Source organism: Scaptodrosophila lebanonensis, unplaced genomic scaffold, assembly GCF_003285725.1.
Source record: "Scaptodrosophila lebanonensis strain 11010-0011.00,11010-0021.00 unplaced genomic scaffold, SlebRS2 tig00000053-arrow-pilon, whole genome shotgun sequence".
NCBI lineage: Eukaryota > Metazoa > Arthropoda > Insecta > Diptera > Drosophilidae > Scaptodrosophila > Scaptodrosophila lebanonensis.
The window spans coordinates 3,341,182-3,362,497 of record NW_022060548.1 but is presented as its reverse complement, the minus strand read 5'-3'; the positions used below and the strand labels follow the sequence as shown (position 1 = coordinate 3,362,497).

Here is a 21,316-nt window from a genome sequence, read left to right as displayed (position 1 = left end):
CTTACAACTAATCTTTTTGGGATTACAAATGCATGTCTTTATTGTAAAATTGGATTATTTTGTGGGACAAATTATTTGGTTGTCTGATTAAAAAAGAAATATTGAATGAAATAAATACTGATGTATAAAATGTATAGATTATCATTATTGTTGGACTTATTTATGCGATTAGTCAATAATATTCTATAAAACCATTTCTCCAATTGTTCAAGATATGCGCTTTGGAAATATTAATCAAAAAAAATAAATCTCAAGACTCACTCGAAATTAATACAAAAAAGAGACTTAAATGAATTAATTTTTTCTAGAAATTCCTGTTGAAAGCTCAATAGAAATCTGTGCTCAGCCTATAGGTCTGTGTCACGTCAATGCCTGACAAAAAGAAATATATATCCACTAATGCCTCATTAATCAACGTCAAGTGCGCTTTGGCTCCAACAGCTGGCACGCAGCCTTAAGACTTCAAACAACAACAATTAGCTCATCGAATAACAATAACAAAATAGAGAAGCGGAAAAAGAAACAACAGCTTTAAAAAACGAAACTATTTTCTATGGCCTTTGTCGCAGCGCGACAACAAAGACGAAATCTCTTTTCTTTTCAGAAGAAAGTAAAAGCAAAAGATTACTGCCAAGCCTTAGCGTGGACACGAACCCGAACCCGCGCTACCAGAAAAGGCGCATAAAGCATTTCGAATGTCACTTTAATGTGACTTTAATGAGCTGCGACAGCTGCGAGTGTGTTTTGAAGTTTGTCAAGTACATACATACCTATATACATATATACTTATAAGTGTATATATATTTATGTTGCTTTTGAAAGTACAACGAATTGTAAGCCGAGACACAAACCCTAATGAGTGTGTCGCACTAAAACTCACTTAATGAGCCAACACAGCTGGCTCCCTAATTCCGTGAAATGAAAAAGGGCATCAGGCGTATCGCCAACAACCAGCTTAAGACCCTGACTGCAGATGCTGCTGTGGCTCAGAAATTAAACATTCTTCAAACACACAATACAGTACTTGTAAGTGGAAGGACTACAAGTAGTTGCTTGATTTAGTCGTCTTTTATTCCGCACTCTGGTTGCCAAATGAAATCAATGCATATTCGTATTTATCCACTTTGGCCGCTCTGGTATGCAAATTTTCAAATTTATGTGGCCAATAAAACCGATATATGTATATATGTGCATATATATCAATTTTTTGGTTGCGCACAATCGATGCAGCAATCAAAAAATAAAAACTAAACATGCCATTCATTTCCCGGCTGACTGCAGGTGGAAACTGCCCTGCATGGCTGACCAGCAGCAGGCTGGAGGGCATGGAAAATGGCGCACAAGCGTGCAAAATTTTAATCAAACACATTTATATAAATATTTTCCTTTATGGTTATTTTAATTGAATAAATACCAACAATAAATATTCACAATGCTTTGCTTTGTTTTGCTTTCGGAAAAATGTGCTGCGCAATTTTCCAATTTATTTATTTTATAAACATTTTGAATTACCTTCATTGAAATTATTCTCGAACTTGTTTTTGTTATTATTATGATTGGTCCATCTGTACATACACACTATACTCGTATGTGTGTTTGTGAATCAGACAGAGGTGCGTAGGTTAGGCAATCTTGATTTCCTTTTTTTTTTTTTTTTTGTTCATCACAGCCAATTTGATAGAAGTGGCTAAAGTATTGGAAATTTTTGTTAAAATACTGTAATACAATATACCTATGTTATATGTTACTTCGATTTGATTTCATTACTTTATGTTCTGCTTAGGGTTTGAAAATGTGTTATTCATTTAGCATTACAGTTTTACAGACAAGAGAATTGGACTGAGAAATTAAGTTCATATAAGCAATAAGTATAGTATTGAAGACGCGTCGTTTTCATTTAAATGCCAATTCATTTAACTATTTTCTGCAGATATTGTTTTGTTATTTTTGCTTATAGAATAAATATGGAAGGCCTTGATAAGGGATTGGATAGCCGTTTGGTTTGCTGCTAGTTTGTAAGTCTAATTGACTTCCAGATTTGAAACTAAAAAAAAAATTGCTATTCAGCTTAGAAACAAATTTAAACTTTTAAAAGACAGGCGATTATGGAAAAATGACTTTATTTGTAGATTTTCAGAAAATGGTTTTTTAAATGCCATTATCATAGCTAGAAATCGCCTACCATAAAGTCTTTGCTTATTTACAATCGAAAAATAATTCCTACAAAGAAAGCTAGCACCCCTGTGGAATGGTCACAAAAGCCAACACAAACATGGATGGTAAAAAAAAATGGTATAGCCAATATTCTCATATATACTCATATCGTATGAATATAGTATTCCAATTGTCAACAACAATGACAGGCAGACGAAATAAAAATAAAAACTACTTCCACATCCTAGCAAGTTTTGACCACAGGAACTGAAAACGTTTTAGCTAGACTTGATGAACAGGCGGAAATATTCTTGAATACCCATAGCGGGGATACTGGCCGTACTTCCATTAAACGTAGCAATATTCAGTTATGTACTTCACATCATATTAGTAAGACTTTGAATGTACAAAGTCGTAGCAACGCCAGCGCATATCCAGAAATTGCTTTTCAATAGCCATTGAATTGGCTCTGAATCGGCATTCATTTCCACCGAATCCCAAGTCTCCCACTGTGCCGAACAACTCTCGCCCAAGACACTGTGTTTATTTCCAATCAGAATGCAGACACACTCGATGACTAATTCACTCACTGATGGACATGAAAAATACCTGTGGTTGTCTATTTGCGTTTCTGTTTATTGGCAAGACACACACACATACTTGTACATACGTTTTAACCTTCATTTGTGGCATACGGCCTACATGGGCATATGCCACATATGTATGTATTTGTTTATTTTAGAAGACTTGACTAAATTCGAAACATGTTTGTTTGCCATTTATTTCGTGCGTTTTTTAATTTGTTGATACAAGCCCTTAAATGCTGCTGTCGGCTATTTAAAGCAGTCACTAAGTTTATTTGGCCCTGAACTCGGTGTTGCTTTAATTCTGCCGAGCCACTATAAATAAACAAAAGTGTGCCACGAACTATGCCCCATCTGCTCCCATCTCCCAGCCCTATTGATACGCTGAATGGCAACCACAATAACGAAAGCAACAAAAACAACAACAACAGCAAAAAAATTAGGGAAAAGAGGAAAATCAATATGCATTTTAAATTCAAATGCGCGGCGCTGAAAAATGAACCGGAAAACACAAAACACTGGCAAAATGCAATTGGAAAAACAGATAATGAAAAACCAAAGTTTACTAGAAAAGAGGGCCACATGGGGGCGTGGGCGTAATGCCTGCGGCCTCACTCGCTAATGAAATTAAAAATTGATGCTTTGAGGGCACATAGCGGAGAAATATGTCTAAAAAAAAAACAACAACAGCGCCAACAAACAAATGTCATTTAATAAATTAGAAAAGAGGGGCGCAAATGCTTAGTGGGGTGTGGGGACGAGGAGTTTACTGCGCCTAATTCACATGGAAAGTGTGCATGGCATGCGATGCTTGATTGATTTTGCGGCCGCATCGCTGGTGTGCCGAACTGAGAAACTGACAGACTGACAGACCGCCAAACTGCCAGACTGCAAAGCTGGCAGACTTACGAGTATGGCAGCCACAAGAAAGCCAAATGCCGCCGACGCCATCAACGCCAGCAAAGCCATTTGAAGAAGTTGCAACAACAGAGACGACAACCGCTTTGTGGTCGCTGCTTGTTGCTCAATCTTCCTGGTTGCAGTCGCGTTGACATAAATTAATTGTAAAAACATTGATTAAAGCAAATTATTGCGCTGCGGCCACAAATTATTGCGCTATATAGCCACTTCAATAGCACTCCCACACGTGCTGCTGCTGCTCCTTCTTCTTCAACTTCATCTTCAACTTTAACTTCATCTTCAGCAGCTGCCGCATTGCTATTAAACGCTTATCTAGCCACAGCAACGGGCATTTGAATAGATTCGGCTGAACGGGGCAGCTGTCTAGAACAGAGTTGATTACAATTGTTGCCAACTTGCCAACTTATTCCATATAGGGTTTCTTTGTTTTTCAAAGTCGGTTTGCAATTCATTCTCTTTCTTAGTTACTATAATATCGTTTTGCCCTTGTGGGATACTCTTTCCTAATCCTACTTTCTCGTCGATTAGTATAATTATTTATAGCAATTCGGTTACGATTATTGTTATACAAGTATGCCAGTCTACAATATCGATCAGTTCATAATAATCGCGATCGGGCTATTCTCTTCAGCTTCAATCCTAATTGGAAATGAATTATAACTACCTAACACCTTCTCCTCTACACACGCAGATAATTCATTTACTACTGAATCTTTTTGGGACAAACCACACAATAAAGTATTGTGCTGATAAAATGTGCAGTTAAGGCTATTTCGAAATGCAGGGATTTTACTAGAGTTTTTGGTTTCTTCTGCTGTGGTGGCTATATAGGACTTGAGAACACAAAATTTCTTCTTAGCCAGAATTTACATTGAAATATCTTCTAAATGCAATTAAATTAAATATAGAAAATATCTTTGAAAAATGCAATGTTCCTTTATATAATTAGTCAGCTCAAAACTAATTCGGAAACACAAGTTTTTTTTTGTCAGGGAAACTATGGCAGTGTTGGGACTATGGAACATATGTATCCTTGAAATCCCAAGTAGTTCGACTCTATGAGATCTTAGTCTTAATTCTAGGACGCAATAATATTTTGCGCCACTATGTAAATATTTTCAGTGTGAGAGCGCATTTTCTGCAATCATTTATTTTCATTACAAATATAAATGAAATGTAAATTAAAGTTGAACAAAGCTTCTAAATTAATCTAACTTTTTATGCTCCGAAAATTTCAACATTATTTCAAAACTTTTCTTGTTTTCAAAAATTTGGTATTGTTGCACTTTTCCCCCTGGAGAGCTTAAAACATTGTTGCTACAATGCAAGTCCGTGATAAAGCTTAACGAACAAATGAGTTATACAATTTTATTTGTTACCTACTTTTCATTGTGAAAGCGCCAAATGTTTAAAAAATATTGCTTATTGCTTTACTAATTTGTTGTAAAGTAAAATATATATGTATTGCTTCTATTCAATTGATCGCCAGTGCATAAATATAGATGAGTGGTGGGCGTTGGCTTCGCTTGGCGCCAGTCAAGTTTGCTTTATGGAAAGTCCAGGCAGGGTTCGCATCGCAGCTGCTTCGCTCTATTTCTTCTTCAATTTAGCGACGTACCCGTACATACTTGTACATACAAGTACTCCTGGTATATACGTAGTTTAGTATATCGGTCTGTTAGTTAGTGCCGTGTGCGCTTCATTAGCTCGCTCAATTTATTTCTCTTTTACACGCCAATTAATCAGATTATGTCAAAATGTGTCACTGGGTTAATGCAAATATATTACGAACGGCCATCTAGCCAGCCATCCAGCCAGCCAGACGGTTCGTTGTCTGCTTCCTAGTTGCCAGCGAGTAACATACTTAGTCGACTGAGTACGAGTACGAGTACGAGTATGAGTGAGTGCTTACGAGTGTGTTGGTATCGCTGCCATGAAGTTTTCAAAGTATTCCGTCGTCTGTTCGGTTTAGTTGCGTATCTGCTGTTTGAAAAGCGCTTACAGCTACTTAATTATTGAATCAGTGGAAAATGAAAACACTTTAAGCCTCTCTACACAGCTAAGCAATTGAAATCGTCTACTGACTCTTAACACACTAATTCTGTTGTGAATAGATAGGAAATGTAATGTGATGAGTTAAATAAGAGATAACAAAGCTACATGAGATAGCAATAGGAATTTCATTTTTAATGAGTTTATACATTTATAAATTTAGTTGAAATTATAAAAGCTGTAGCTTCTAAAATTTCGAGTTTAACTCTGTTTTGATTTCAGTTTGATAATTTCTAAAAAAAAAAACTAAATAATTATTTCTGATATACAAGTATTGACAAAAATCTATTACATTGGAACGGAAAAATATTTAACATGTTTTCATTTCATCAACTTCCAGCGAATTGAATTCGATACGTTATCGTTGGGCCAGTGCTGTAAAGATCAATATTATCGATACTGCTACTCTCGAATTTCTCGGCCAAGCCTCTCTCTTTATGCTTTGCTTATGCAGTATATCTTTAATCTGTTTTCAATTGTCTCTCCGAAATTAACATCAGAAGACGCACTTTAACTTTTTAACCTTGCCCTGCCTCTACAACTTTTTCAATTGCCTTGAACTCGCGCACAACCGAAGTATCTAACAATAACACCGTACACCCAAGCCAATTGCTATGAACAATCTGTTGAAACGGCAGTGGCTGACAAGCTCATTCCTTAGGCATTCGACAACTGAAAAAGCCATTAAGCGACACACCCGCCTACAATTTGCCACAAACACCCAATATTGAAATAGAATTCAGGCGTATTTATCATTTTTGAGCAGCCGCCAAGCGCGAAACAGGGCTTGGTGCTGAAAACTTCCAGTGTTTAATCACGCATATCCAGCAACAATAACAACAAATACAGCAATGGCGAAACGGGCCCAACAGGCTCATTGCTTTCAGGGTGCACTGAGCGTTATTATTATTATTATTATTTTTTTTGTTTTTTGTTTTGTGGGCGCGCCTCATTGACGGCCAGCGTGGCACGGAAGTGGGAAAAACGGAAATGACTGCAAGTTTTTGCTCATTCAGCTATAAAGTGTACTGGCAATGTGATATAAATGCGCGCCCAGGCTGCACCAACTTTCAATTTGTTGCTGTAGCTGCCACTACTATACAGTGAAAACTCCCTTGGCCGGACACCAAGGGGAGTGTTCGCTTAAGGGGATACTTAAATACTTTCCACACCGATCGAATGTTTTAGAAAAAGTGTCCGCCGAAGAGAGCGTCCGGATAAAAGAGGTGTCCATTAAGACGTGTTTACACGCAAAACAGTGCTGAGCCTCAACTCCAAGCTAAGTTCTCAACTCAAACATAAACACATATTTGTTATGTAAAAGTTCTTCTTGTAAATTGTGCTTCTTCCCCAATTACCCAAAACAATCGCCCCATTTGGGGGACAAGGCCTTACAGCGCCTTTCCACAGAGTATTTAAGACAATGGCATACAACTGGCACCTTTTGTTGGCTTAATGGTTAATGGTGGCGGGTCCAGTCAGAATGCGACCCGCATTTGTGTGCCGATTCGCAACAATAAAATGCCAAAGGCGCTTAACCCAAATGAGAGGCGAGGCGTTGTGCCGATTCGTGCGGCTCGTCACCACGCCACAAAGTAGGCAACACGCTCGGCCCACTTTCCCTTGTCCAGCCCGGCTGCATGCCTCTCGCAGAGTACAAGTAATGAAAATATTGCAAGTATTTTGAAAAGCACAACACGCGTTGGCTGTAAAAACAGCGCGGCCAACAACAGCAACAACAACAATGGAAATGGCAAAGTGCTTATTTGAAGGAGTTGTAAAAACGTCTTTTATCACTCATTAAAATTATTATTGTTTTTTCTTGCCAACTGGCTACTGTGGCCGAAATAATACGAAATGAAATGGAATGTAATGTTAAAGTCTAGTAGGATGTGGTGTGGGACGCACTTATCTGAGGTGTGAAACGTTTAAGGGTCAGGGCGATACACTTTTGACTCCCACAGCACTTTTCAGCAAGTTTGCTTTTAAAGTTATTCAAACGAAATTTGCGTTAAATTTGTGGATACATTTGATGAAAAAAGGAGGTGGCTTTGGTGTTTATCGAACATTTCAGAATATTTTACTCTTATTGAAGTTGAAAACTTTGCTTTAGGCAACAGCATACTTAATAGTAGGTACTGGAAAGGAGGCAGCCTTTAGATATGCAAAGTTATTCGGTTTGCAAGCGAAAGAGCTTCGACATAATGTTTAATTCAATTTGTTTAATGATTATGGATTGAATTTGAAAGGAAAAGGAAAGAGAGAAAGTTGAAACCAAACCAAAATTAATTTCTAATTAATTAAGTCAGTTTTTTATTAAATCTACTAAACAGAATTTCAAAACTAAAGTGCAAGCATAAATTTTACGCCTACGAGTACTACTATTATATACAAAAGAGTTATATATGTAAAGTCAACTTCAATTTTTAGCGCTGTTTCGCAACGTTTGATATTAAGGACATCTGTTAGTCTAAAAACAAACGATAAGTGGCTTGCCATTCGATATACTTATGAGCAGAGCAGCTGCCACCAACTAGCATTGCAGACACTTAGCATTTAAGTTTGTCTGGATAAAGTTGTCTTAAATAAATGTGCTCTTAAGTTCCATTAAATTGGCTATTAATATATATGGCGTCAATACAAATCCAAATTTATATCCTGCCGGCAGCCAAACACTTTCGTACAGTTGCCACACTGCACTGCACAAAACTTCAACAAACAGTCATTTCGGTAAAGACATCGGCGATTAGAATGCAATTGCAGCATCAACACAGCTATTTCAAAAGGCCATAGACAACACTTTATTATTGGCATTATGTGCTTGGCTATTAGGGAAGCGACGGCCATGTCTATGCTGCATGCCAAGATGCCGAGCATCTAGAGTGCTGTTTACTGCACTCGCCTTGCACTTCATTTAATCTATTATCCTCCCTTTTTTGTCATTGTCTAACGAAAATGAAGATTCAATGCCATAAACGCGCAACAGAAATTGTACGTGTGCTGAACACACACACACACACACAGACACATGTTTGCTCTCCATCCCTCGCACGCACACACATAAGCAGCAAAACTTGTTGGCAACTCTGCTCTGTTCCACCCAACCCTGTTCGTTTCTGTTCAGTTCTGCTCTATTTTGTTCAGAAGCAGCAGGCAGAAGGCATCAGGTGTGCCATTCAAAGTTTTCCAGCTAACTTGTTGTCTTTGTTGTTGGCAGCTGGTTGTGCACTTAGTTTGAAAATGTGATAAAATGATTATAAAATAATTTCCACAAACAAAAGGGACATGCATTCGAGCGGCGCCTGCACGTACAAATCGACTCGAAGGATGCACAGAAGCCTCAACAACTCTTTGATACGTGCAGCCATGCATATTGGCTTTTGGCCAAACTTTTCTAATGGCCGTTCATTGTCCACAACTACACTTTAAGTGTTTATTGCATAATTGCTGAGCTTAAATTTGTTAAAGCTCTTAAATTTCCCAACCTCTCTCTCGCTCTCTGAAGGCGCACTTTAAATTCTTAACTCGTCAAAAGTTTTCGACTTCTGCTTCCCTTTTTCGGCGGCTAATTTCGCATGCAGCTGCAGCCATAAATGGCTGAGTGTGTGTGTAAGTGTGTGTGTGTGCCTGCCACGCCCACCGACCCACAGGCATTTTTGTTGGGTATAACATTTTACTATTGTCATAAATTTCGCATATTATTCGTTTCTTAACACCCAACACAAGGAGCAACAACAACAAACTTGACGGCATTCGCTCATAAAAATAAACATTGCCATGCATAGCTGATGTCGAATGTCTGATGGCATATAATTTTTGCCTTTGCATTTATTATTAATCAAAATGCGACGCTATAAAAGTTGTGAGAATTACTTTCTGGCTGCATAAGCTGGCAGTTTCGTTGATAAGGAAGCCGAAGCCTTTTGTCTGTTGCATGCCCCAATGCGAAAGGAGTTAAGGAATTTGCAAATTAGCTCTTAAAGTGGAAAGCAAAATGTACGAGATGGAAGAAGATAATGAAAATGAAAATTAATTATACATTTAATTCAAAATTTAAGCAGAAAGAATTGTTCTTTTCTTTTGTTGCAACAAACAAAATAGATGTGCTGTGTTTGCTATTTAGCTGAACCCTATTTTATCGAAAGTAATCAGACTTGCTATTAAGAAATCGGGCCTTGTTAGTTATAATTAATTGGTAGCCTAACCAGACTACAATCATGTTATTGTTTTATTGTTTTTGTATAGCTTTTAGACTTCATAGACAAAGCATTTCATTACTATTTTTGATTAAAGCAAAGTGAATGGTGATGGGAGAGAAAAGAGAAAAGGCATCAGATTTGCAATACGTCAGATGTTCATGCGTCAGATATTTCTTTTAAATTACTAAGAGGTTTCTCTGTTTCAAAAAAAGTGCTCGACATTGCAATTTGTTTAAAAATAAACTTAGCCTTTCGTATCGGCTTCTATCATAACTCAGATGCCACAAATGCGCCGCAGCTTGCAACCACCACAGCATTTGTAGCAGCAAAAGGAGCAAGTGATATAAAAAGCTAAGCCAACAAGACAGTTGAACAAAATATGCGCCATCAATATGCAGGCCCAAAAGAAAAACAAAACAAAGCCATAGGAGTATGAAATAAAAAAATAAAAAAATGAAAGCAAAACAAGTAAAAAAGCTAAAGTCGGGTGTCCCGACTTTGAAATACTCTGTACATATGTTTAGAATAAATATAGAAATTAAAAAAAATTAAGAAAATAAACAAAAAAAATTTGATCGATTTTACCTTTCTCGGTATTCGAACTCACGTAAAGGGTGTATAATTGCACATTTACATAGCAATTGCGTCTGTGTGAGTGTATGTATGCCTATGCGCATCAATTCGTGTCTGTGTAAGCATTTTCGCAGTCAACCAAACAGCAACATCAACAACAGCCGCGGGCAGCGCTTGAGCAGCGCTGCAGCAGCGCTGCATCAGCAAATATATTTATGGCTATAACTTCTTGTTAAATCGGTCTATCATAATGAAATTTGGCATACGGACACATAATAACCAACTGGGGGTATTTCCAAAATTTTAGTTCGAAATTCCAAGAATTACGGGAGTTACGATTTGCGAGGTAGAGGGGGGAGGGAGGGGAATTCCAAAATATACATTTTCTGCGTATTCACATAAGGCATCTGGGACTAAAATTTGGTGTTCCTAGATCTTATAGTCTCCGAGATATAGGCGATTATACGAATGGAAAATCGGGAAAACCCCCATAGGGGGGAAGTGGGGGGGAAAATCAAAAAAATAAAACAAACTCGTATAGAATACACACATAACGCATCTTCGTGCAAAATTTGGTGTCTCTATCTCTTATAGTCTCTGAGATCCAGGTGTTCATACGGACGGACAGACGGACAGACGGACAGACGGACAGACAGACAGACAGGGCTAGATCGACTCGTCTCGTCATGCTGATCAAGAATATATATACTTTGTGGGGTCTGCCACGCCTCCTTCTGCCTGTTACATTTTTCAGCTCCCGCAAACCTAATATACTCTTGTACATTTCATGTACAGAGTATAAACAGACGCAACTTGCAAGCGACAAATGCACTAGAATACAGATATGTGTATATATCTGAAATATATATAAGATGCTGCTTTGTACATCTGTAGCACAACAGGAGGAGAAGAAAAAATGCAAGTTGCGCTGAAACTGGCGTTGAAAAATGATATCGTATAAGTAAGGCAAGTGATATTTTCGACTACTTGTCGAGTCCGAGTGACTCACTTGGGCCGACTTACCCAGTTTCTAAACAACAAACCCACACACACACACATAGCGACAGACAGACAGACAGGCATACTTACAGTGGATATAGAAATAGAAATGTAAGGCAAACTATTTTTGAAAAGGCCCTCGGCCCATAAAAGTCGAAGAGTGTGCCAAGCTAGGGACATGACTGGAAATATATATCTCTGACAAATGATCTGAGAAACAAGCTCCGCCGCCGCCACAGTGCCTTTGAAGAGGTCAATTCAGAATTCAAGGCTGCAACGGAGCGTGGCACAATTGTTGCCCAAGGATGTTGGCCGTGAAGTGGGGGGTGTGGCACACAAAAAAGGCGGTCTGCGTTTGCATTGAGCTTAAAAGGCTTTTGCTTAAACGAATTTTCATATCAATTTCGCTTGCCATGCCATCCACAAAATGGTGGGTGGAATAAAATGAAATCAATTGTTGCATTTTCCATGGTACATTGGTACCTTATCCCCCATTTTCGCTCGCTACTCCTGCTCCTGCTTCTGCTCCTACTCCTCGTCCTTCCGTTCGCCATGGTTTGGCGCTTCTTGAGGCGAAAATAACGTGGAAAATTTACAAGATGTTTTCGTTGCGATAAATAAAGTTGCAAATGCGATTTGCCTCCATACAACCCATCAGCCCAGCTTGCCTGCCACTCCACACCTCGACTCGCACACATAGCAGCTACATACATACCAGCACTCCTATATAGCTATCTATGTGTGTGTGTGCGTTTGCTGCAATTTGCCTCAAATTGCTTGCAACGCATTGCGCTCGAATCGAAGGTCCATATACAAAGTCACGCCTGGCTTGGCTGTCTAGAAACTGGCCCAGAACTTTAAAGACTTGTTTATTGAATTGCAGCCGTGCAGGAAACAAAAAAGAAAAGGTCTCCAGGCTAGCAATTTGTCTGCCTATTCTGGACATAAATGGCTTTGATTTAAATGTGCGTTTGTTCTGAAAAATGGGCGGAGCTCTCTTCTACATTGTTTCTCTGTTTTTTGGGTGGCCTGGGCGTGCGTTGATGGCGAATTGTTTTCCGATCTCGGCAATTGCAACAGAGCTGCACAAAGAATGGCTGGCAGAGCACACTTTGAAACATGATAAGCTTTTAAATGGATTTGCAAATAATTGACAAGAGTTTTAAGTTGGCAACTCAATAAATAAAATCACTTTAAAATCATTTAAAACAGCTTGTTACATTACTGCAAACATAAATGCAATTCTTAGAGCAATGTGGCAATTATTTATCATTAACCCGTTGATTTTAATTTCAGAACATCATTAATTATTACAAATTATATGATCTCTCTCTCTATGGAGATCTACCACTACAAAGACTACGTTTCCCTAAATTCCCAAATAATTATAATAAAATCGTTTGTATTTACTTAGTAGAGTAGTCTATTTCTAATACACCTACTTCTCGTTTTATTTTAAACTCAATTGTGCTAAATGAAAAATTGCTCTTATAAAACTTTTCCTTTGATGCTTGCAGTATTTTTGCTGGAGATATATGCCTTGAATGGGTTCTACTACTTAGTTATTGGTTCGTTTTTCAAACGTTTGCGAGAGCTATTGTTTCTACTTCCAATCGTTCCATGCATTCATCATTTTCGTTCATTTTGCAAGCATTTTTGGCAATTCCTTTTAAAAGATTGTGGTATTTGTTTCATGGCCGATTGTTTCAAAGAAGACTAGAAGACAATTTGTATTTTACATAACTGTTTCAAATAGAATAGATTTGTCTTTCTTTTTACACTTATCTGCTAATGAAAACTGTTTTCCGATTTTTTATTGGGATTTAGTGTAGTCCAAAAATGCTGGCAAAACTAATATAAAACTGCATTAAAATTCCACAAAATAGTTGAAATATATAAATAAATAAATAATTTCCTTGCATCAGTTCTTAATATTCACGATTATATCGCATAAATAAACTCGGTGTTTAAATGATAATATCCAGCCCCTTTCAATAATAGTTATTTATTTATTTAGCACACCTGTCAGTTTTCGATCCCTGGCCTATCACTCTCAATTGTATCAGAAGCATATTTTGACTTTCGCTTCTGTTTTATTTTGATTTTATTTTAGCATAAAATAAAATGTATATTCTCGTATTTAATGAATTCATCTCGCATGTCTGCTATACATATACTTTATACAATTTATCAATTAGGTCATCAGCTTACGCGCCTAACAAATCCCAATAAATTTTGACTGTTATGCTGAGACGAACTCATTAACTCACTGCTTCATTCATTTGTGTTGACATCAAACTAACTCTGCAGATGGCTTATCATTTCCCCTGTGGCAGTTCTCCCAACCATGCTGCAGCAGACCTAATCGTGCTACACATGTCTCGCCCACATGAACTTTTCGGCTTTTGTTTTTCCCATGCACTTCTCCCCAAAAATCTACGCACTGTTACAGCAGCAGTTGAGAGAAGTGTTTGAACGAACCGAAAGAACTCTCCATTTCCATATGCATGCATAAAACTGGGCATCCTATGGATGTCATTTGCCTCATTTGAAATGCACAAACAACAAACGCCAAGCGGAACACAACGACCACGACGAACAAAAGCCGGAATGAGGGTCAGCAGCCCATTATGCAGTTTTTCACTTTTTTTACTTTGTTCCCTCGCAGCGAGTTTCCATAGAAAAGAAAAAAGTGAATTAAAACAGTTGAAATTTCCGGCACACATACACACACACACACCCACACACACTGGCACACATATAAATAAATAATCTGCGATTAAATGTACGACAAAATGTTTATTTGTACGCTTTCTTGTCTGCCAAATTAATTTTAAAGTTGAATGCCCGACAAAGTTGTTGGCGGCATGCGTTGTCTGTCTTGAAAGAATTAAAAGAATTGCCATCGCTTGCTGTCTTCCACGTCCATGCCTCGCCAGTTATCAGAAGAACTCAGTGCTGGGGCGATTGAATCAGAAATGCAAAGCACACGCCACATGCCTGTTAATCATTTTTAGCTTTTCACAATTTTCAATAGCGCCGTTGAAGCGATCGTTCATTAACTTGGCTGGCAGCTCAATCAATCCCCAATTATCTTCAGCACGTGCCCCTGAGCCATGTGAGCATGCGCAGCTAGTTCTAGGCCCTATCAGTGACTTTAGACATAAAATGCAGCTCCGAACAGATTACGGAACGATCTGTGGAAGAGAACTCGAACAGGGAATGCATTCTACTCCGTGGCATGAATTGTTGTCAACTCTGCTAAATGCAAACATTTAAATTAGTTTTAAAATAATACACAAAAGCTCGAAACAATTCTATAAATACCAAACCCATTCCATTACGATTTTAAATATCTGTAGTAGAGAGAGTTATAAGAGTTGAAAAGCACAGACACGCCAGGAACACTTAACCAAAAAGTTTTGGAAGCGGTGGCTGGCTTAGAAGTTGGTTACCGACAAGAGTTGGTGTGGTTTTTATTATTATTTTGGAGACTGTGGCGCATGCGCCGCCACAAATTCGATTCGTGCCGCACCACAGCTTGGTGGTTGGTGATTTATGTGCACAATTTTTGTTACGATTTCATTGCGAGCCATGAATCAGCATTTTATAATCTCAGGCAATTGCACGCATGCGCTTTGGCTTTTTTATTTATTTGTTACTTGCTGTTTCTTTTTGTTGCTTCTTATGCCTTTATTATAATTCTTGTCACGGTTGTTGATCTCGCACATTTGAACTTTGAAAGTTTCACGAATCGGCTCTACTTCTACAACCGACGGAGATTTCGAGCATTTGTAGAGGGCTTTCATTTCTTATCCATTGTGCCGCTCGTGTGCCCTGCGGCAGCGGGCCTTCAATCGAGGCTACTGCTCTCTAAGACTGGCCACTTAATTAGTTTTCAAGCCTTTTCTTCTTGATAAACCACAAACTACGCAATTTACAATTCATACGAGTGTGTACAATATGTGTGGCGTGTGGAATGATGCCTGAAATTGTGGCTTAAATAAATGATTTTATTGTGGCGCTGCTCATAAATTACCGCATTAAGTCCATTTATTTATTTATTTATTTGCTTGTTGTTGTATACTTTTATTTCTTGTGTTTAGTCGTTTAATCACTAAAAACTTTGGCATACCCGTATGTGCTTTGAATATCGCATTAGCGGGTTTTTTGTTTCACATCGCATCGAAAGTGAAATTGGCGAGCGTTAAATTGGCGAAATTGCGGAACTAACACCCGCTGGGCATCACAAACTGTGCTGAGAATGGGAAATGAAGCAATTAATACTACATAAAACAATTTCAGTTTCAGTCAACAGCTAATAAATACTACATCGATTTGAAATAATTTACGATCTAGACAGATTTTATATATGTAGCTATAAAATGTTGTTTATATTCTGTTTATGCGCTTCCTTCTTAAAGCATTTAGTAAGTGAGTGGTAGGATTGAGCACAGAGTTGAATTCGAAGCAGGGTTGTTGATATATAATATATAATTAATATCGATATATAGTATATAGCACATAGAAAGAATATTTTTCTTTGCTAATAAGATATTGCATTTTTATATATTCAAAGAGAATTCTTTTTTTTATTAAATTTATTTACTTTATATACTTATCTATATAGGCTTTGCCTACAACTATTTTGATTTTGAAATATATTCTTTAAGACATTTGCTTTAAATGCTAGAATGCTCAAGCGATTCTAATGGAAATTAAAATTTGTTATAAATATAGTTAAAAATTTACATAAATTGTCTATCTACATATGTGTAACTCCGCTCTCCTCTTTCTCAGCTTGATATGGGAAGCATAATTCGTACTTCGGGAATCGATTCGTGTTTGTTAAAAGATTTCATTTTTGCATTTTTGCTTTCCCAGCATTAAATCTTGAAATGTATTCCCTTGGTGGTGCAACTCTCACTTCCCGGTTTCGAAAGTACCGCTCAATATGCATTACAAATCATATGGCGTATGCCAAAACTCTAGCGCTCGTCCATAAAGAAAGCGCATCTTTTGCATTTCAATTACAAAAACACAAACAGAGAGCACTACACATGGCTAACTTCCCCACAACTTCTGCAGGGAATGGAGAAAAAAATAAATCGAAAGCATCAGCAGCAAAAATATTTGCATTTCAAAAAGCAACGACAACGACATCACATAAACATCAACTGACAACCGTCGGCCAACAACGACAACATTCTAAAAATCTATCCACCTATCTATATAGCACTACAAACATGAATTGCACAGATTTTGTATGCAAGTCAGAACGTACTTCTCTCTCTCTCCCCCCATATACTAAATAGTCTTTGGAAAAAAAGTGAAAATTATAATGAAATTCATCGAGATTTCCCTCACGTACCGCAAAGTACATCAATCATATTGAAATGAATTTTTCTCCCCACCGCCGCCCCCTCCCGCTTTCAATCTGCGCTTTCAATATGCAAAATGCAATGCGCTCGCATATGCTTTTTGAATATTGACGGCCGCTGGGAGTTGGAGCAAATGTTTTGTAATACAATATATAATATTAAATAATTTTGTTACCGCACACAATGTTGATGTTTTGCACATAAATTGCAATCAAAGCGCTCGCAAAAAGTGCAAAAAATTGCATACATTTGTGCGAAATTGAAAATAAATTATTCTCTATTTTTCAATTACACAAAAGAAATTACTGCGCGGAGCTGCCAGACAAGTCAAACGAACAAACGCAGAGACAGTTACAAAAACTCGAATTTGTGTGCGAGCTTGTGGAGTTCAGTGAAGAAAGAGAGTGAGAGAGAATGAGAGAGAGGGGGGAGAGAGCGGTCATGTTTAAAATGTTGCCACAACTAATTAGACACTTGTCATTCGTCGTAATGTTGTAATAAATACCGTTACAATGTCATTACCAGCATTACTTGACTGTTTTCTTTTCTCGCCCTCCCCCTCCTCTCTCCCTATCCCTCGCACGCGCTCGCTCTCTCGTATGGCACACCGGCCGTCAATGGATTGTTAGTTGTTGTGGTTGTTTTTATTTATTTTTTCATTCCTTCTTGTCTGCAAGTCTTCATACTCGCCGTATCCGTCCCTCTCTTGACTTTATTCAAAACTTTGTTTTGCTTTACGGCTTAGAATTTTAATGAGCTTTCGTCTGCGGCACACAACATTTACTTCTTCTGAAATGTCATCTTTGTCGCATTTTTTTTCTACCTTTTGCTTTGCTTACTTAATTTTTAACTACTACTGTGGCTTGTTCTTGACATTTTGTTGTTGGTCTTTTGTGGAAAATAAAGTTGTTCACTAGAAGTTGTTTATTAGTTTTGCACCGCTAAGCGCTGAGGTTTCATTAATGAGCCTCACTTGCTCTTGACTTTGACTTGCGGGCTTGTTGTTGTTGTTCTTTTTGTTGTCTTCAATCGCCTCAGCAGATGAAATTTTGTCTGATAATTGGCGGAATTAAACCCCTAAGGGTTTAAGCTGATTAATTGGCTGCCTAAAGAGACACTTTTTTGATTTGCTTTTAAGTCATCATTCCATGCTCATACATTTATCACAATGACACAACCTGCGCTTTCTTATTTCTCCAATTTGAGTTTGGATTTGTCCTCTTTTTTCGCACCTTTCTATTGGCTTTTCCTAAAAACTCATTAAATCTAAGTTCCATAAAATTGAACTTCCTTCCTACCCCGCACAACTCACACACCTCGCCATCTAAATATAAACAGTGCTGGCAACAATGCCATGGCTTCGATTTAAAACTCAACAATGCAGCTCAACCGCCTGTTAAACATTTGCTTATAGCTATGTATGTATGTATAGGAAGACCTTATCTTCAGTTCTACAAATATTGTTCAACATAATTTACACGCCCAGCAATTGTGCACACAAAATGCAGTTAACCTTTTCTCGGTCAATGGGAGGGGGGAAGGGCAATGGTTTTAACAGGTGGGGCAAGCGCTCCATTTGATGTCGGGCGAGAAGGCGAGGGCGTGTCTGTTTAAAGATTTCGGCGTAATCTGGTGGCTTATTTGCGTTTAGAATTAGAGTTGCACAGAGAGTTGTTTGATACTTGTATGTTTGCCAAAAGAAACCAAATGAAGAGCTTGAAATGCTTAGAAACAATTTTTTTCCCTAATTGAATTGTTAAACAGTTGTATTACAATCAGAGTACCACAAACATAAACAAATAGAATTGATGTTTTAATGTTAATTTTTGAAAATATTGAATATAGCTTTGGAATTAATGGACAAAATTTACCTTCAGCTTTGATTTAAGCTGCGATCTCTTATTCTGTGAAAGAACCGCCATTATGAAAAACATAATCAATTTGAATAAATGGTAGTTCACTGCCTAGACATATCTGAAATTTATTCCAAAACAGCTGGCTTTTTAGAATAAAAAGTTCAAATAATATTGCAATTCAGTTCTGTTCTTTTAAATATGCCTCATCTTGATGAATTCCCTCTTTAATTGAAGTCAATTACAATAATTCCAAGACAATAAATAAATAAATAAATAATTCAAAGATAAATAACATTAAATAAACCTTTATATTTAATTCAAATAATAGTGCTTGAGTGCTTATAAACTATAATTTGAAGTGGTTGCGTAAAAATATTGAACTAGTACTATAGTTATAACAATTACATTCTTTGATTAAGAAACTCAAAAGTGACTCCGACGTCAAATGCTAAGAAAATTTAACAAGTTAAGAGTGTAATTGTGCATTATATCGAGCTCGTTCCGTATCTATACAGTGAATCCTGCCAAACTGGTATTGAAAATGTTTATATAAATAGAAGAGAAGCATTCATTACGCAAGAATGTGCCCTAAAACGATGTAACTAAACGAAACACGAGCAGAAGATTGCAACGAAACCTGAAATCTGCATAAAGAAAGATTAATTAACTCGACAACACCGGCCACAGCAATAGCAACAAGAACAACTATAGCAGCAGCAGTGCAGCATCAGCTACAGCTACAGCAACAACAAAAATACAACAACAATGCGTCTGTTTGCAGCAACGGCAGCAGCTTCGCCACACAGCTGCTCGGGCGATGAGGCTGGCGAGATTATAGAGAACTCTCACATTGGTGATGATGGTGGTGGCGGTGTTGTTGTTGTTGTTGGCCACAACGCGAACAGCAACAACAGCAGTTTGAGCCGCAGGCAGAGGAGCAGCAAAGTCAACATCAACGATGCCACGATCTACAGCAATCTGAAGTCAAGGTCATTGGAACGCTATGCCGGTGCGCCGCCGCAGCAGCATGAAGCAGCACCGCCCTACACGCCCACTTTGAGCGCACGCCGTCGCCTGCTTGCGCCCTTTCGCTCCTTGAAACGGCGCAGTCGCAGCAGCAGCAGTAGCGGCGGCAGTCGCAGTCGCTGCGACTCACAAGCCTACAATTTAGTAGTGGTAGCCAATGTCGCAGCAACAGCGGCAGCGGCGGAAGCAGCAACATCCAATGGCGCTGCCAAGGCAAGCTCTCAGAGCGGCGACAGCGGCACCGGCGGCACAGAGCTGGGACACGAACACGACTACAGTCGCACCTCGGCCGCGGAGAGCAGCCAATTGAGTCTGAGTTACTCTCAGCTGAGCAGCAGCAATGAGAGCGTGGGTAGCTGCGATGTTGATGTAGATGTGGATGTGGATGTTGATGAGGAAGCCGATGATGAGGCAGCGCCTTCATCTTCAACAGCAACTGCAACAACAACTTCACTCAATGTGACGGCAGATGTTGCGCTGCAACATGTTGCTGACGAACGACGTCGCAACATTCTATCGATCTACTCAACAGCCTCGGAGGAGCAATTGCATTGCAATCTGGGCGACATAACACTCATGGACGACACCTATTCCACATGCGATCCACAGAATGATGCGGAACGCATGTTCCTCCAAATTGTCGGCATGTTGCGCGACGAAAATGAGGTTTGTTTTGTGACATTTACATTTAATTTAACAACTGCAATGCAATTCGTATCGCAGCCTTACTTTAATCTTAATTGAATGATGGGCCATGCTTAAATACACGTGCATTCATAACGCGATAGCAGCGATAGCTGTGATTTACGCATGTAATTAAATCTGTCACTGATGTCCGTGCATTTGTGTGTGTATGTGTGTCTGTGTGTGTGTGCTGCTCATTGGCCGTCGAAGCTGCCTTTAAGCGACACAGTTTCTCATGTATGTCGTGTCGCCAGCATTTAATTTACATGCTTATGGAAATGCCAAAGGAAATGTAAAGCACATCGATATAATTTCACAATAAATGCCAGTCGTATATTGTAATAGAGCAGGATAAACAGAATTCCTTATTACTTATAATGAAACATTTTAAATACAATTTAAGCTGAAAAGTATTGTAAAACAATCTGAATTGGTTTATAATTAATTATATAGTCTGGAATTGAAATCAACAGTCTGTACAAAATACATTTCATTCGGCTTTTCATAAAGTTTTATGTTAAAATAAAACATTAACAAAGTATTAAACAAATAATAATTTTTTCTTCAAACCAAACTAAAAAATATACTTTTCTGTAACTCGTTTTCTGCCTTTTTAAATAAATATTTGAATTCATGTGTTTCTCTTTTATAAAGTTGCAAGTTTTCAAATCATTTTATTACAAAGCACAAACACTCTCTATTGAATTTCAAATTTCGACCATTAGCAGCGAAAGAGTGTCAATTGGAATTGAAAAATAGCCGTAAGGCATGTCATTTCTAGCGACCAGCATTGCACGTCAATTACATTTTCACACTCCAGCTCACCTTTTTTTTTGATCTGTAGCTGACTTTAGAGGGGCTCAAGAGCCGTGCCGGGAATTATGGCA

General features: G+C 38.2%; 1 protein-coding gene across 18 annotated transcripts in view; it reads left to right on the top strand.

The window, feature by feature from the left end:
- Positions 1-21,316, top strand: part of LOC115623747 (dystrophin) — a 265,277-nt gene that overhangs the window by 229,917 nt on the left and 14,044 nt on the right. Inside the window, exon 1 of one of the 18 annotated variants that reach the window (XM_030518282.1) lies at positions 19,174-20,411. The exons of 16 other annotated variants lie outside the window; for them this stretch is intronic. In XM_030518282.1, the coding sequence (XP_030374142.1) occupies positions 19,485-20,411 (927 nt within the window). In that variant the 5' untranslated portion in view covers positions 19,174-19,484. Of the gene's footprint in view, positions 1-19,173; positions 20,412-21,316 lie in introns of those variants that run through there. One more of the 18 variants, XM_030518278.1, reaches the window with a different exon arrangement.